General features: G+C 49.4%; 1 protein-coding gene across 1 annotated transcript in view; it reads right to left on the bottom strand.

Annotated features, from left to right (window-relative positions):
* GARRE1 (granule associated Rac and RHOG effector 1) overlaps nucleotides 1–15,977 on the bottom strand; it is a 52,587-nt gene extending 36,610 nt beyond the window's left edge. Inside the window, exons 1-2 of the mRNA XM_063945975.1 lie at nucleotides 15,740–15,977; nucleotides 5,694–5,834 (exon numbers count right to left, since the gene is read on the bottom strand). Coding sequence (XP_063802045.1) covers nucleotides 5,694–5,834; nucleotides 15,740–15,913 — 315 coding nt within the window. The 5' untranslated portion in view covers nucleotides 15,914–15,977. The remainder of the gene's footprint in view (nucleotides 1–5,693; nucleotides 5,835–15,739) is intronic.
* Between the last annotated feature and the right edge of the window lie 2,502 nt (nucleotides 15,978–18,479).

Genomic DNA, 18,479 nt, shown 5'->3' with positions numbered 1-18,479 from the left:
ACAGGGCACAAAAGTAAAGCTTTTACAGGTCAGGTGGTGTGTACTGGCTCCTCCCCCTATGACCCTCCTCCAGACTCCAGTTAGGTACTGTGCCCGGACGAGCGTACACAATAAGGGAGGATTTTGAATCCCGGGTAAGACTCATACCAGCCACACCAATCACACCGTACAACTTGTGATCTAAACCCAGTTAACAGTATGATAACAGAGGAGCCTCTGAAAGATGGCTTCCTAAACAATAACCCGAATTAGTTAACAATAACTATGTACAAGTATTGCAGATAATCCGCACTTGGGATGGGCGCCCAGCATCCACTACGGACTCCGAGAAATAGAATTATCGGTAAGTAAATTCTTATTTTCTCTATCGTCCTAAGTGGATGCTGGGGTTCCTGAAAGGACCATGGGGATTATACCAAAGCTCCCAAACGGGCGGGAGAGTGCGGATGACTCTGCAGCACCGAATGAGAGAACTCCAGGTCCTCCTTTGCCAGGGTATCAAATTTGTAAAAATTTACAAACGTGTTCTCCCCTGACCACGTAGCTGCTCGGCAGAGTTGTAATGCCGAGACCCCTCGGGCAGCCGCCCAAGATGAGCCCACCTTCCTTGCGGAATGGGCCTTAACAGATTTAGGCTGTGGCAGGCCTGCCACAGAATGTGCAAGTTGAATTTTGTTACAAATCCAACGAGCAATCGACTGCTTAGAAGCAGGTGCACCCAACTTGTTGGGTGCATACAGTATAAACAGCGAGTCAGATTTTCTGACTCCAGCCGTCCTTTAAATGTATATTTTTAAGGCTCTGACAACGTCCAACAACTTGGAGTCCTTCAAGTCGTCTGTAGCCGCAGGCACTACAATAGGCTGGTTCAGGTGAAACGCTGATACCACCTTAGGGAGAAAATGCGGACGCGTCCGCAGCTCTGCCCTATGTCGAATGGAAAATTAAATAAGGGCTTTTATAAAACAAAGCCGCCAGTTCAGATACTCTCCCGGCCGAAGCCAGGGCCAGTAACATAGTCACTTTCCATGTGAGATATTTCAAATCCACATTCTTTAGTGGTTCAAACCAATTGGATTTGAGGAAATCTAAAACTACATTTAGATCCCACGGTGCCACCTTAGGCACCACAGGAGGCTGTATATGCAGTACTCCTTTGATAAAAATCTGGACCTCAGGGACTGAGGCCAATTCTTTGTGGAAGAATATTGATAGGGCCGAAATTTGAACCTTAATAGATCCCAATTTGAGACCCATAGACAATCCTGATTGCAGGAAATGTAGGAAAACGACCCAGTTGAAATTCCTCCATCGGAGCACTCCGCTGCTCGCACCACGCAACATATTTTCGCCAAATACGGCGATAATGCTTCGCGGTGACTTCCTTCCTTGCCTTTATCAAGGTAGGAATGACTTCTTCTGGAATGCCTTTTCCTTTTAGGATCTGGCATTCAACGCCATGCCGTCAAACGCAGCCGCGGTAAGTCTTGAAAAAGACAAGGACCCTGCTGAAGCAGGTCCCTTCTCAGAAGTAGAGGCCACGGATCGTCCGTGACCATCTCTTGAAGTTCCGGGTACCAAGTCCTTCTTGGCCAATCCGGAGCCACTAGTCTTACTCCTCTTTGCCGTATAATCCTCAATACCTTTGGTATGAGAGGCAGAGGAGGAAACACATATACCGACTGGTACACCCAAGGTGTTACCAGCGCGTCCACAGCTATTGCCTGCGGATCTCTTGACCTGGCGCAATACCTGTCCAGTGTTTTGTTGAGGCGAGACGCCATCATGTCCACCATTGGTTTTACCCAACGGTTTAATAGCATGTGGAAAAACTTCTGGATGAAGTCCCCACTCTCCCGGGTGAAGGTCGTGTCTGCTGAGGAAGTCTGCTTCCCAGTTGTCCACGCCCGGGATGAATACTGCTGACAGTGCTATCACGTGATTCTCCGCCCAGCGAAGGATCCTGGCAGCTTCTGCCATTGCCCTCCTGCTTCTTGTGCCGCCCTGTCTGTTTACATGGGCGACTGCCGTGATGTTGTCCGACTGGATCAACACCGGTCTTCCTTGAAGCAGAGGTTCCGCCTGGCTTAGAGCATTGTAGATTGCTCTTAGTTCCAGAATGCTTATGTGAAGAGACTTTTTCAGGCTCGACCACACTCCCTGGAAATTTCTTCCCTGTGTGACTGCTCCCCAGCCTCTCAGGCTGGCATCCGTGGTCACCAGGATCCAATCCTGTATGCCGAATCTGCGGCCCTCCAATAGATGAGCCTCCTGCAACCACCACAGAAGGGATACCCTTGTCCTCGGCGACAGGGTTATCCGCAGGTGCATCTGAAGATGCGACCCTGACCATTTGTCCAACAGATCCCTTTGCATGGAATCTGCCGAAAGGGATTGCTTCGTAAGAAGCTACCATTTTTTCCCAGGACTCTTGTGCATTGATGTACAGACACCTTTCCTGGTTTTAGGAGGTTCCTGACCAGGTCAGATAACTCCTTGGCTTTTTCTTCGGGAAGAAAAACCTTTTTCTGAACTGTGTCCAGAATCATCCCCAGGAACAGCAGACGAGTTGTCGGCATTAATTGGGATTTTGGAATATTCAGAATCCATCCGTGCTGCTTTAGCACCTCTTGAGATAGTGCTAAACCCATCTCTAGCTGTTCTCTGGACCTTGCCCTTATTAGGAGATCGTCCAAGTATGGGATAATTAATACGCCTTTTCTTCGAAGAAGAAATATTATCTCGGCCATTACCTTTGTAAAGACCCGAGGTGCCGTGGACAAACCAAACGGCAGCGTCTGAAACTGATAGTGACAGTTTTGTACAACGAACCTGAGGTACCCCTGGTGTGAGGGGTAATTGGAACGTGGAGATACGCATCCTTGATGTCCAAGGATACCATAAAGTCCCCTTCTTCCAGGTTCGCTATCACTGCTCTGAGTGACTCCATCTTGAACTTGAACTTCTTTATGTATAGGTTCAAGGACTTCAGATTTAGAATAGGCCTTACCGAGCCATCCGGCTTCGGTACCACAAATAGAGTGGAATAATACCCCTTCCCTTGTTGTAGAAGAGGTACCTTGACTATCACCTGCTGAGAATACAGCTTGTGAATGGCTTCCAAAACCGTCTCCCTTTCTGAGGGGGACGTTGGTAAAGCAGACTTCAGGAAACGGCGAGGTGGCTCTGTCTCTAATTTCAACCTGTACCCCTGAGATATTATCTGCAGGATCCAGGGATTTACCTGCGAGTGAGCCCACTGCGCGCTGTAATTTTTGAGACGACCGCCTACCGCCCCCGAGTCCGCTTGCGAAGCCCCAGCGTCATGCTGAGGCTTTTGTAGAAGCCGGGGAGGGCTTCTGTTCCTGGGAAGGAGCTGCCTGTTGCTGTCTCTTCCCTCGTCCTCTGCCTCGTGGCAGATATGAATAGCCCTTTGCTCTCTTATTTTTAAAGGAACGAAAGGGCTGCGGTTGAAAAGTCGGTGCCTTTTTCTGTTGGGGAGTGACTTGAGGTAGAAAGGTGGATTTCCCGGCCGTAGCCGTGGCCACCAAATCCGATAGACCGACCTCAAATAACTCCTCTACGCATCGCCTGTCCACTGTCGTGTCCATAAAGCTCTTCTGGCCGAAATGGACATAGCACTTACCCGTGATGCCAGTGTGCAGATATCTCTCTGTGCATCACGCATATAAAGAAATGCATCCTTTATTTGTTCTAACGACAGTAAAATATTGTCCCTGTCCAGGGTATCAATATTTTCGATCAGGGACTCTGACCAAACTACCCCAGCACTGCACATCCAGGCAGTCGCAATAGCTGGTCGTAGTATAACACCTGCATGTGTGTATATACCTTTTTGGATATTTTCCATCCTCCTATCTGATGGATCTTTAAGTGCGTCCGTCTCAGGAGAGGGTAACGCCACTTGTTTTGATAAGCGTGTTAGCGCTTTGTCCACCCTAGGAGGTGTTTTCCAGCGCTCCCTAACCTCTGGCGGGAAAGGGTATAAAGCCAATAACTTCTTTGAAATTAGCAGTTTTTTATCGGGGCACCCCACGCTTCATCACACACGTCATTTAATTCTTCTGATTCGGTAAAAACTACTGGTAGTTTTTTTCACACCCCACATAATACCCTGTTTAGTGGTACCTGTAGTATCAGCTAAATGTAACATCTCCTTTATTGCCAAAATCATATAACGTGTGGCCCTACTGGAAAATACGGTTGATTCGTCACCTTCACCACCGGAATCAGTGCCTGTGTCTGGGTCTGTGTCGACCGACTGAGGCAAGGGACGTTTTACAGCCCCTGACGGTGTTTGAGGCGCCTGGACAGACACTAATTGAGTGTCCGGCCGCCTCATGTCGGCAAACGACTGCTTAAGCGAGTTGACGCTATCCCGTAATTCCACAAATAAAGGCATCCATTCTGGTGTCGACCCCCTAGGAGGTGACATCCTCATATTTGGCAATTGCTCCGCCTCCACACCAATAACGTCCTCATACATGTCGACACACACGTACCGACACACAGCAGACACACAGGGAATGCTCTATACGAAGACAGGACCCACTAGCCCTTTGGGGAGACAGAGGGAGAGTCTGCCAGCACACACCAAAAAGCGCTATATATGACAGGGATAGCCTTATGATTAAGTGCTCCCTTATAGCTGCTTTTATATTAATATATTGCCATTTATTCTGCCCCCCCTCTCTGTTATACCCTGTTTCTGTAGTGCAGTGCAGGGGAGAGACCTGGGAGCCTTCCTGACCAGCGGAGCTGTGACAGAAAATGGCGCCGTGTGCTGAGGAGATAGGCCCCGCCCCTTTTCCGGCGGGCTCGTCTCCCGCTATTTAGTACATTTAGGCAGGGGTAAATATCTCCATATAGCCTCTGGGGCTATATGTGAGGTATTTTTAGCCTTTTTAAAGGTTTACATTTGCCTCCCAGGGCGCCCCCCCCCCAGCGCCCTGCACCCTCAGTGACTGCCGTGTGAAGTGTGCTGAGAGGAAAATGGCGCACAGCTGCAGTGCTGTGCGCTACCTTAAGAAGACTGCAGGAGTCTTCAGCCGCCGATTCTGGACCTCTTCTTGCTTCAGCATCTGTGAGGGGGCCGGCGGCGTGGCTCCGGTGACCATCCAGGCTGTACCTGTGATCGTCCCTCTGGAGCTTCATGTCCAGTAGCCAAGAAGCCAATCCATCCTGCACGCAGGTGAGTTCACTTCTTCTCCCCTCTGTCCCTCGTTGCAGTGATCCTGTTGCCAGCAGGAATCACTGTAAAATAAAAAACCTAAGCTAAACTCTCTAAGCAGCTCTTTATGAGAGCCACCTAGAATTGCACCCTTCTCGGCCGGGCACAAAAATCTAACTGGAGTCTGGAGGAGGGTCATAGGGGGAGGAGCCAGTACACACCACCTGACCTGTAAAAGCTTTACTTTTGTGCCCTGTCTCCTGCGGAGCCGCTATTCCCCATGGTCCTTTCAGGAACCCCAGCATCCACTTAGGACGATAGAGAAAATGTTTTAATGTTCACTTTGTTTATAAATAAAATACTTTTTGTGCATCCAGACACTTACTGCACACCCCTCGTATGCTCATTGAAATTAGATTTTCAGATAAAATCAATTTGCCATGTATTTGTTGGATCGGTTCTGTTGCCTATACAAGTCACTGGATAAGGGTTGGGGACTCACCTGTAAGGTCATGTCGATCTTCATATTAAGTTCCTTGAGGTGATGCTCTGGGATGGCCAAGCTTTGTGAGCAGAAGAGCTGCTGAACGTCTAACCCGGCCAGGGAGCCGTCACACCCTCGCTCTCGCAGGCGGCAGGTGGCCTGTAACATAAGCAGACACAATCACAGCGGTCCACTACCGGCAGGACACAGCTCCAGCCCAATCTCTACTGTGCAACTAAACACACAAATGTACACACCACACACACTGCAGAAAGCTTACTAACTGTATATGGGATAACAAGTTATTGCAGCACACAATGCAGTAACGGGGTTGACTCAGTGACTGATCAGCAACTTGGAATGTGGGAGGGATGATCTCAAAAATATGGCAGAGTTCAAACTTCCCCCAAGAGTGCAGCTCGCTCCGTGTATCAAAGCGTCATCTCGGTTTACTGCACTCTGCATGTACAGCAATGTCTGTGTAACCCGCACCCTTAAATGAGAGAATTTATTACGGATCTCATGAACATCCCGACAGACCCAGTAGCCAGAACTAGAGACTCTGTTACCCACAGTGAGAGGCGGTGACGGGACTGTGATTCGGGCAGCGGTTACGTCTTAGCCTCTGCGTTCTATGACCTTACGTCGCATGGTGGGTTTGGGCGACTCCCCAGAAACCGAAAAGACTTATTATTTACAGTACAGAGTACATGACCCCAAATGTTAAAGACCCGATGGTCAGTGAGGTCTGACATCAGAGTTGCTCCCCCCCCCCCCCCAAATTCAACATTTTCCTAAAATTATTAAAACCAAGGTAGTTCCTAATTTGGGACAACGTATTTGGAAGTACACCCTACACAGGTCCGTACACATTAGACGATGTCGCTCTGTGAGCGACGTCGTCTAATGTTTCCCCTCCCGGGCCGGCCGGTTGGCGGTCGACTGTACACCCTGAGCGATATGACAGCTCATATCGCTCAGTGACGTCACTCCTCTGCCAGCCCTGCATGCAGGTCGTGGACGACAGTCCAGATCCTGCATGCATGCACTGGCGACAGCGGCGATCGTTGCCGACCCGCGGGGCCGCGCATCGGTCGTCGCTTGCGGCATACACACTTGCCGATAAAATGAGCGACGTCGCTCATTTTATCGCTAAGTGTGTATGGGCCTTAAGACTTAACTTTTTATTTCAATAAGAGATAAATATTTTCTTTTGTTTCACAACAAAACCTCAGTGGGGAAAGCGCAGGTTAGGAGAACGATGGTGTTCTACGGCTTAGTTGCGCTTCACTTATAACGATCCCATCTTGGAAGATATTTTGGCGGCTGATGGAAGGACTCCGTTCCTCCACATGTTCCCACACACACACAGCACGCGGATTTCCACCCTACAGTAAGCATTACACTCTGCACTACAATAGGAAGTAGCAACGGTCACCAAGGTAAACACCATAAAACTTAAGTGACATATACATTGCTTTGTGTAGTCTGCAGCACAAATAAAAGCTACTCAGGATCTGACCTGTTTGGAAGATTAACCTGATTACTCCGGGTAGTGAGTCGATAACTCCAGTTCACGGCTCTGACACGTGGCGCGGAGTAGTGTTACTGCAGGTTAATGTGGGTGAAAGCCTCACGCAGATCAGGCGCGGTTCCCCCAGGCCCATGAGAGGTGCCTGGCACACAGCACTGATACTTGCAGCCTCTCCGTGGAGAAGTAAACAGATGACACAAGCTGGTGGGGGCAGGCAGGAAAGCAGACACTCCCGCCTAATCTGTGCCCCATTCACCCTCTGGAGATATCGGCATTTACAACTGCAATGGCACAGCTGCTCGTGTGTCGCAGGATGTACAAGTGACAGAGATCATATACAGCTGATCCTTTAATTAGCCTCTCTGTACGGCAATGTCCTGGTAACGCTGTCACAGCTGCCGCAGGATTGCACCTCTGATCAGAGCTGGAGACACGCTCTAATCTAGTCTGTGTGGGTGTGGAGTGTGTCATAGATAGGGCTTTCTGCTGATGGCATAACAACCACTTTTCCCACGTCGTCTTCTGCAGACAGCATTATAGCAACACTATACGTACCTGATTCCCGCTTCACACCAAAATCCCGAACCTGACCAGGCGTTTGGAACAATGTTCCAACCCTGGTCATACTCGGGGGAGTGGAGTGGGCCTCGTTTAAACTGAACACGGGTGCAGAGGTCACTGTTCCGCTGGCGCTTGGAGATGCATTATTTCCAAGCGCCAGGTATTTATTATTATTACCAGTTATTTATATAGCGAACACATATTCCGCAGCGCTTTACAAAGAATATTTTGGCCATTCACATCAGTCCCTGCCCCAGTGGAGCTTACACTCTATATTCCCTATCACATGTACACAGACACATTCACACTAGGGTTAATTTCTGTTAGGAGCTAATTAATCTACCAGTATATTTTTGGATTGTGGGAGGAAACCGGAGTACTCGGAGGAAAACACGCAAGTACGGGGAGAACATACAAACTCCACACACTTAGGGCCATGGTGGGAATAGAACCCGTGACCTCAGTGCTGTGAGGCAGTAATGCTAACCACTACGCCATCCGTACTGCCCAGGTATCCGGCTCTCCCTGTGCGGTAGACAAGACCCAGGTTGGATGACCCGGGTTACCAGTCCACACTGCCCAGTTACCTGGGTACAACCCTGCTGACTACCGGGCTGGATTACAGGGTCACTGGACCCGGGTTATTTTTTCGTGTACCCTTTCAGACAGAGCCGCAATCCAGGATAAGCCAGCAATAGCCCAGGTGAAAGTGGTATTACTATACCATATACTATACAGCAGAGGTTCTCAAACTCGGTCCTCAGGACCCCACACAGTGCATGTTTTGCAGGTAACCCAGCAGGTGCACAGGTGTATTAATTACTCACTGACACATTTTAAAAGGTCCACAGGTGGAGCTAATTATTTCACTTGCGATTCTGTGAGGAGACCTGCAAAACATGCACCGTGTGGGCCCCCGAGGACCGAGTTTGAGAACCTCTGCTATACAGGGTCCTGCCAGAGAACACACTTATTGTACATTAACCCTGAGGGTATCTGGTGTCCTCCTAAAACACCTATTTGCTCTAGACCACTGGTTCTCAATCATTTTACACCTGGGGACTCAGTCTGTGTTATGTGTAACCTCAGCAAAGAAACACATTCGGAATGGATGTAATGCTAATGGCTGCATCTGTGCCGCATATATATATATATATATATATATATATATATATACACACTAGGTGCTTCATCGCGCCCTACGGGCGCTCTTCACACCGTCGTAAGAGGCTACGCCCCCTTAACCCTTGCACACCCTTGTGGCGTGGCATATTTTTATTATATGGAGTATTACATCCAATCATAATTGTGTGAGTGGTTAAATATTGCACGGACAAAGGGCGTGCATTGGTTTAGGGGTCGTAGCCCCTTGCAACGGCGTGAACAGCGCACGCAGGGCCTGGTGAATCACCTAGTAGGTGCTTTGGTTGGGGAAGTAGGGGGTGCGGGGAAGAGGCGGATGGGATCCTGGGGTGCCATGGGAGGGGCGGTTGTGGTGGGGCCGCAGGTGGGGGAGGGTGCGTGGGTGCTGCGGGTGGTGGTCCGGACCCGCTTCAGGTGGGGGAGGATGCGGTGGTGCGGCGGAAGGTACGGGTGCAGGGTCGCTGCGGGTGGGGGAGGGGGTCCGGAGCGATCGCGGGTGCTGGAGGGGGAGTGTGGGGGTGCCGCGGATGGGGCTCGGAGGTACTGTGAGTGGGGGAGGGGCGGGTAATGCTTCTCCTCCTGTCAGCAGCTGAGCTGCTGTCCTCCCTTTGGCAGTGGCTCTCCCGGAGACTCGCACAGCAGCCAGTCACTATTGTTTGCGCCGGTGTCCCAACGCGCCGCATTACAGGGAAGAAGATGTATGCAATAAACTACAGGTCCCAGCAGCCCTAAGGGGCAGAATGCTTCGGCGCTAAGGGCTGCTGGGAGCTGTAGTTTATGTAATGCGTCTACTTCCCTGTAATGTGGCGCGTTGGGACACTGGTGATAACAATAGAGACTGGCTGGCAGAACTGAGTGACTGGCTGAATCAATATAAAAGGTGAGAGTGCTGTGCAGTGTGTGTGTGTTTGTATATATATGTGTCTGGTGTGTGTGTGTGTGTATGTGTGACTGTCTGCATAATGTGTGTAAGCGTCACTGGTACAGGGGGCATTACGTGTCTAAGCGGCACTGGTACAGGGGGCGTTACGTGTCTAAGCGGCACTGGTACAGGGGGCATTATGTGTGTAAGCGGCACTGGTACAGGGGGCGTTACGTGTGTAAGTGTCACTGGTACAGGGGGCGTTACGTGTGTAAGCGGTACTGGTAGAGGGGGCATTACGTGTGTAAGCGTCACTGGTACAGGGGGGGCATGACATGTGTAAGCGTCACTGGTTCAGGGGGCATTATATGTGTAAGTGTCTCTACTACAGGAGTCATTATGTGCGCTGTGCGTTTGTAAAGTATGCGAGGGTGCAAATTTATAGTTTGCAGGGGGGCGCCGAACACTCTAGCAACGGCCCTGACTGCACACCCACTGTACTGCGCTGCACTGTCACCTTTTACATTGATTCAGCGTCCAGACATTACCCTCCGCGATATCACCCACTCTATCCGCTACATTAACCATCTCGGGGCTTCCAGGCCGGCAGCCCAGGTGCTGTGTTTTGCGGAGGCAGGGCCTCTGGGGATCTGGGTGCGGCTGTGGCTGGGAGGCACTTCTGTGACATCACACGCAGAGCAGGCTCCGGGGCTCAGAGAGTATGCGGTGCAGGGAGGGCTATGAGAGCCTTCCGCTGCGCCGCTTTCATACACATCTATGCCGGTGGCCGCAGCAGCTTTTTTTCCACCTGCGGCGCGGCTAGGGAGTGGGGATTGTTGATGCCGGAGGGGGCAGGTGGACTGGCAGCAGGACATTTGTGGTCCTTCCGAGTTGATAGTTCGCTAGCAGTTTTTAGCAGCCGTGCAAACGCTATGCCGCCGGCCACTGGGAGTGTATTTTAGCTCAGCAGAAGTGTGAACGAAGGGATCAGAGAGCGGGTCCAAAAATATTTTGTGCAGTTTCAGAGTAGCTTCAGACCTACTCGGCGCTTGCGATCACTTCAGACCATTCAGTTCCTGATTTGACGTCACAAACACGCCAGCCACGCCTGCGTTTTTCCGAACACTCCCTGAAAACGGGCAGTTGACACCCAGAAACGCCCTCTTCCTGTCAATCACTCTGCGGCTGCCTGTGCGACTGAAAAGTATCGCTAGACCCTGTGTAAAACTACATAGTTCGTTGTAATAGTATGCCGCACGTGCGCATTGCGCTGCATACGCATGCGCAGAAGTGGCAAGTTTTTGCCTGATCGCTGCACAGCGAACGAATGCAGCTAGCGATCGACTTGGAATGACCCCCATAGGACGCTGCAGTAAAAGGATGTTTTCCCCCCCTATCTACAGCGCAGAGACTTGCTGCAGATGCAGTGACATACCCTCCAGCTGCACCTTTTTGGCAGGTACTGTCCCTTTTTTTTATGGTCTGTACCGTTTTTTGACTCTCCAAGCTTCCGTTGAAAGTATAGGAAAAGGGGCGTGGCCACGGCGCTGCACCCGTGGCCACGCCCCCTTTTCGAATGTGCATCAGTGTTTATGTGTAAAGTGTTGGAGGGTGTGTTGCTGCAGATGCCGTGGGACTATTTTGGGGTGTGGGGCTGGAGCTGCAGCTCCATCAGCCCCATTGTTACTCCTGCTCTGTGAAAACACAGCAGGCAAAGGGCAGAGCCTCCCATTGGATGTAACCTGTGTGGGAGGGCGTTTCTCACCCAATCAGGTGTGGACTGGGTGTGATAGACCTGCCACTAACCCAATGAGAGCTCCTAGCCACGCCCAGCGTTAGAGACCCAGGCACAGAATCACAGGGCTATTATATAGGAGATATATATATATATATATATACATATATACACACACAGACACACACATACATATATATATATATATATATATAATGTGCTATGAACAAGACATACATAAAACAAACATGACCCAAGAATAGATTAAATTGTACATATTGTACTGTATCCTGACATTAGGGGGCGCTGTGCCAGAAATGTTCTGGATTTCACTACTTCCAGATAATCTCTTGTATACAGGAAACACCAGCGATCATGTGCCCATTAGCAGGGTGATGCCTGGGGGTAGCGATCCCTGGGACACTGCTTGGGCGGCACACATGGATGCACTCTGACCTTCAGGGGGGAATTACATTGTTTCATTGCGCTCGATCTCCCGTCTAAAGTGATGGGAGATTGCAGGGCGATATTCCAATGTCCCCCATTATCACGCTAAACGTGGCAATATCAGTTGGGTTAAGCGGCAAAACCAGACTAAACGTATGTGCGCGACGTGAAAAGTCCCATCCATTGGCCCAAATGGGTCACATTTCAGCTCACCACCCCCACTGGGGGTAGAGAGCTGAAATGAAGGTCTTGTGCCCGCCGGCAGAAACATTTGAACAGCTGCCAGCGGGCACGGGGACCCGCAATAACATTTCAATTCTGCCGTTAATCTCAATCTTATATAACAGCAATACATTTAAAATCACAGAAAGAGAATCCTATCAGTAACAAGACACCAGCAGGCATTGTAAGTGTTACATGCTACAAACGTAATCTGACAATATAGCAGGGGGAGAGCTGGGGGCTTGCGGTGAAGGCTCGGAGGGCCGCCTGATGCCCAAGACAGCTCCATATACTTCTATTTACATTCACCAATATATGACAATCAAGTCTAATCGATCGCAAGTTTCTCTCTATACTATAGTAAATATATGGTAGACCAACAAAGTTATACTTATATTTCCATTCACTATAAGTGCGTTTGTGTATTGTTACCAATCCTTGTACCACAAATTCTACAAGTTATATCCAGTTTTATATGATGCTATCCACAATCTCTTGCCTGTCCTATTTCCACTACACCCCCCAAACTGTGCGTCCTGATACTTAACAACCCTCAACCGCTTTTACCATCTACGGGGGTAATTCAGACCCAATCGCTGCTGTGCGTTTTCAGGAGGATACAATCGTAGCGGCAGAGTAAGTCCTGGGCTGAGCAGAGGCTCTGCTAATGAAGCGGTCGCACACTTGCACAGCGATTTCCCCCTCCCTCTGTAGGCGGCGACTATCTGATCGCAGGGCAGCAAACAACGCAGCCCAGCGCTCAGGTCTGAATTACCCCCAATATCTCCCTCTCAGTCCACACATTATCTAACTGCACCAACCATTCTATCCCAGAAGCACACACTTTCACATGCGTATGTCTACACTGCTCGCCCACATTCTCAGACCCAGGCTATACCGCCCATCCGATACCATACAGAATATATAGCCGAACGGGGTGCTGAGACAATAGCGGCAAATAGTTCAGTGTTGCGCCCAACAAAAGACAGGAACGAAAATATAGTAAGAACAGACACGACTCTATTCAGCAGCGGAAGAGGGTGCGTCTGCTGCACCCCCCTCCATGTGGCATGTGTCCCCAATACAAGTAGCACCATGAGAACGGAGCGGCCTGCAGTGTCATTTAAACTTATTCCTATAGTTACAGTTATCTTTCTTACGTCCAACAGAATGTCTATTTGTTTTTATAATTGGAATCAGCCCCTTAGGTAGAAAGCTGCATGCAGGAGTATTTACAGGGAATTGTAAGTCACAGAACAGGCCGATGAATCCATGGTTAGAAGATATCTGCACGGAGGTCATACTCCGTAAATGTTTACCATTCGGTATTAAACCCCATTTTGCAGGAATGAAATATTCCACGATTACAACAGGAACTGGGACATGTGCACTTTACTGCGAAAGATTATGGGGGTCATTCCAACCTGATCGCACGCTGCCATTTTTCGCAGCGCAGCCATCAGGTCACTACTGTGCATGCACCGCAACGCGCAGGCGCGTCGTAAGGGTACAAGGCGGATCGGTGCTGGGCGATGGATTTAACGAAGAATCCATTCGCACAGCCGACCGCAAGGAGACTGACAGGAAGAGGGCGTTTGTGGGTCTCAACTGACCGTTTTCAGGGAGTGTTTGGAAAAACGCAGGCGCGTCCAGGCGTTTGCAGGGCGGGTGTCTGACGTCAATTCCGGGACGGGACAGGCTGATGTGATCGCAGCGGCTGAGTAAATTCTGGGTAACTCAGAAACTGCACAAACTGTTTTTGTACTGCTCGGCTGCACATGCGATCGCACACTTGCAAAGCAAAAATACACTCCCCCATAGGCGGCGACCATCTGATCGCACACTTGCAAAGCTAAAATACACTCCCCCGTGGGCGGCGACTATCTGATCGCAGCGCTGCTAAAAGTAGCTAGCGAGCGATCAACTCGGAATGAGCCCCTTGAGCCGGTAAGACAAACTCACTTCACATTTGCCATCCTGACGGATGAATTGGAATTCCCTTTACATACTCTATAAATAAAGACAAGAGGCATATTGTGGCAGGAATCCTACCCTCATCCACATTGGCACCAGCTCGCTCTCCCACACCAGACAAGAGCTCCAATTAAACGAAAAGGTCAGTTATGTGGACGGATGTGTGTTCTACTGTAAGGACAGAACAATACACAAGGGCTCCCCCACAAGACTGCAATAAATGGCACCAGTTACAGCAGAAGCTGGCTGCTTCTCCGTCACGCACGTTCTGGCCAGTGGGAAACGTTTGTCAGAATCACGAGATCGTTTGCAGCCAGCGCCACCTGTGCAAGCCTCAACATCTGGTCTCCATGGGCCTACATGTGTCCCTCGGTGTTGTGTGTGCAGCACGGAACATGCCTAATCCACATAATTACATGCCTAACGTAATGATATAATAAGTAGGCTTGAGTCACAAACAAAAGAACAGAAAAACAGCAGACAGCGCAACCAGTCACTGGGTGACATGGAAAGCCTACTGATTCGCTAGCTGCGGATACGTAAAACTTCACTTGCGCCAAAGAGGTTATTATTAGCTGTTTAACGTAAGGGAACATATTACGGAGGGGGGGGGGGGGGGGGGGGGGAGTTCCTTTAATGGTGATGAAACTGCATCAGGCTTGCTGTGTGTGGGAGACAACAACTGCACATCACCTAACGCAGCTGTTCACAGAAGCCGTACCAGCCGCCGATGAGAAAACGGACCAATCCGCTACAGGGATCAGCCTGTGTTTGTTTTACTCCTTTGAAGATAAATGGAACAAACGGCGAATGTTTTGGATTAGAGCCAGGGAAAAGCTTCCTGTGTTTTGTATACGCCACAAATCTCAGCCCGTGACCCTTTAGAGGAGATAAATCACAATGGTGTATGGGGGGGGTCATAGGAGCTTTCTCTGAACCACTTCTAGGATATTCTTTTAAATACAGACCTCACCTTCTAAATCATTCCTGACCTGCTTGCCCTATCTGGATTGATGAAAGGCATTTAAGATTTCTCCTTAGATCGCGTAGCAGTACTCCCAACAGGGTGCAGCCGCACGTAATGTTACAGGCCCTGGGGGAGACTATGAGGTGGACGCAGTAGCAGCTGCGTTTTTTAGTGCAGCAGCTACTGTGCCTTTAAGGCAGGGATGGGGAACCTTCAGCAGTCCAGCTGCTGTTGAACTACACATACCAGCATCCCTTGCTAGAGTTTTGCTATTTGGCGATGCTAAAACTGTTGCAGGGCATGCTGGGGTGTGTACAACAGCTGGAGCGCCGAAGGTTCCCTATCCCTGCTTTAGGGTAATGTCGTGGTTTCTGGGCAGCTTATTGAGACGCCAACATGCTACCGTGTGATTCTGCCGATGCGCATACAAAGACGCCCCATCGGCAAGTGCAAATTCAGTGGCTGACCATGGACGCTGGTGGTGTCAGTGCAACCACCGCCATCCCCGCGCCGGCACCTGCGTCTACCTCTGAATCACTCCCTCTGCCTGTCCGCAGTGCCACGTGAGTTGCACGTTGCGGTTGGCCTGCACATAGGCAAACATGAAACCCTTACTCACCTCGGTGGCTCCTCTCCAAGACCTCACGGCATCGTCTAGCTCTCTTGTCGGGCTCAGGTCGCCAGTCCTGGGAGCGTTCTTGCGCTCTTGTGCTATCGCTTCGGCAAAGCATGAATGTGCCACAGGCTGCACCTTCTGTAACGCTTGAGACAAGAACTGAAAATGAACCTGCATTACAGTCAAGAAACAGCGGCCGAGCACCTGAGGAGAGAAGAATGACAGCGGTTACTGGGGAAGGTGGCTAGAGAGGACGGCGAGCATTTTACTGACAGACAGGGGATACAGGCAGGTGACAGCAGAGCCCACAGCTAACCTATGACCATAGCTGTAATAAGCAGCCTATAGGGATTGCTCAGCTGCCTTATCCTAACAAATGGCGTAACAGTAGTGCATTATGGGAACGGAGATCGGGACAACCTTCCCCTCTATAGTCACCGGACACTATTACACAAGTGATACAGTATTCAGCCTATTTGTGTTCTTTGGGGTGTTGCTGTAAGCTTTAACACTAGATGGTTATTAAAATGATACAAAGCACCTTTTATGCTAGAAGGAGAATTCCTAGAATATCTGGAATATGCAAATGATGTTCTGCTACAAAAATATCAATCTCGTATCTGTGGCCCCCGGGCTGAGCCGTGCAATATTTTCCAAGACATCATCAGGGCCGCGTGATAAAGTGATAATCTGTACAGTCAGCTCATCAGCAATCACACTTCAACACCTCGGCCTTCATAGACATAAGTCTAATACAGGGGCCAGTAACCCTTTGCAGCCTCAAACCTTCCATCATAGCAGCTGAAGGTTCCCCGTCCTTGTTGTAATACCCCTTTTCCACTAGCTCAAAAAACACGGGTAAATGCACGGGGGCGCGCATTTACCCGTGTTTTTGGCAAGTGGAAAAGGGGTAAACCCGGATCAAGTGACCCGTGAATCCTACCCGGCTATTTACCTGGGTAGGACACGGGAATGATCCGGGTAGGGTGTAGTGTAAACGGGAGCCGTGTCGATGCGACACGGCTCCCGTTTACACTGTATGGATGGGCGGCGCTGGGAGATCATGTGATCTCCCTGCGCCGCCCCTGCCGTGTAGCTAGAAGCGTCACCAACCCGGCATATGCCGGGTTGTGACTGCTAATGGGAAAGGGACCGAGCACGGGTCGCAGCAGGGGGCAGCTCCTGTGTCAGGCTCCCGGCTGCGACCCGTGCTCGTAGGTGTAAAAGGGGTATCATTCTATCCTCTAATAAAACTGGTTTCAACAGCTTTGAGTTTATCTACCAAATGTGTCGTCTCTTTTAAACATTTAAAAAACAATTATTAATAATACAGGTTGAGTATCCCATATCCAAATTTTCCGAAATACGGAATATTCCGAAATACGGACTTTTTTGAGTGAGACTGAGATAGTGAAACCTTTGTTTTTTGATGTTTCAATGTCCACACACTTTGTTTAATACACAAAGTTATTAAAAATATTGTATTAAATGACCTTCAGGCTGCGTGTATAAGGTGTATATGAAACATAAATGAATTGTGTGAATGTATACACACTTTGTTTAATGCACAAAGTTATAAAAAATATTGTCTAAAATTACCTTCAGGCTGTGTATATAAGGTGTATATGAAACATAAATGCATTCTGTGCTTAGACTTAGGTCCCATCACCATGATATCTCATTATGGTATGCAATTATTCCAAAATACAGAAAAATCCCATATCCAAAATACCTCTGGTCCCAAGCATTTTTGATAAGGGAGACTCAACCTGTAGTAATAATAATAATAATAATAATAATAATAATAAAACGCTCTGGCTTAGTAGTAAAAATGTGAATGTTCAGAACAGAAAAAGTGCAGCATGAGGGAAGGACAGATCTATTACTGGCAGTGCAAACAAAGACACTCTGGAGCGCCAGCGTCAGGCAGCTGGCTTCAGATGGGGAGGAAATAGGAATTCTATTTTAGTCCCTTGACGTCTTCTTTAACACGGGCAAAACATGGCCTGTCAAACAACTGAGCGTCATGTCTTGTGCTGGCAGTAAAAGAACAGACATGAATAAAAGGGCTTTATGGGAACTGGCAGCTTGTGCTGCTAGAGTTTCATCAGGAATCCCACGGAGCAGACACTATAGAATATCACATACATTTCCTTCAGCCCTTGGAGACTCCGGTGTCCGTGCTCTGACAACTTCTGGAATTTCACCAGATAGTCTACAACCATTTATAAAGACGACTTTAGTGTACAATTTAATACTCATTAATATAGAGTTCTAGGGTGGAAATCCAGCCTGGCTTCTCGTGTTACACCACACGACACGCAACTCTGTGTCTGAGTAAGTGTAGAAGCGGAGTTGGAATTTAAGCTGGCCCTCCAGCTGTTTGTTGAACTACACATACCGGCATGCCCTGCTACAGTTTTGCTATTCGGCCATGCTAAAACTGTTGCAGGGCATGCTGGGATGTGTAGACTGCTGGAAGGCCAAAGGTTCCCCACCCCTGCGCTAGACGATAAGTCACCCGATTCTGTGTATCAGACCGACATATCGGTACATCATCTAGTACGTACTCATGATATGCGCACTCCCGCAGGTCGCTAGCGACATCTCCCATTGGCTCTGCTGCATGCAGAATGTCACTTGGCTCCACCCCATCGGACCTGGCATCAGCAAGTGTGCTGGTACTTATCGCATGCCGTTTACCGTCGGTAGCGCTGTCGGGCTGAGTACGCACAGTTAAGTG

The sequence above is a fragment of the Pseudophryne corroboree genome, chromosome 11 (assembly GCF_028390025.1).
Source record: "Pseudophryne corroboree isolate aPseCor3 chromosome 11, aPseCor3.hap2, whole genome shotgun sequence".
NCBI lineage: Eukaryota > Metazoa > Chordata > Amphibia > Anura > Myobatrachidae > Pseudophryne > Pseudophryne corroboree.
The sequence above is the reverse complement of the archived record's forward strand: the minus strand, read 5'-3'. Positions and strand labels throughout refer to the sequence as shown.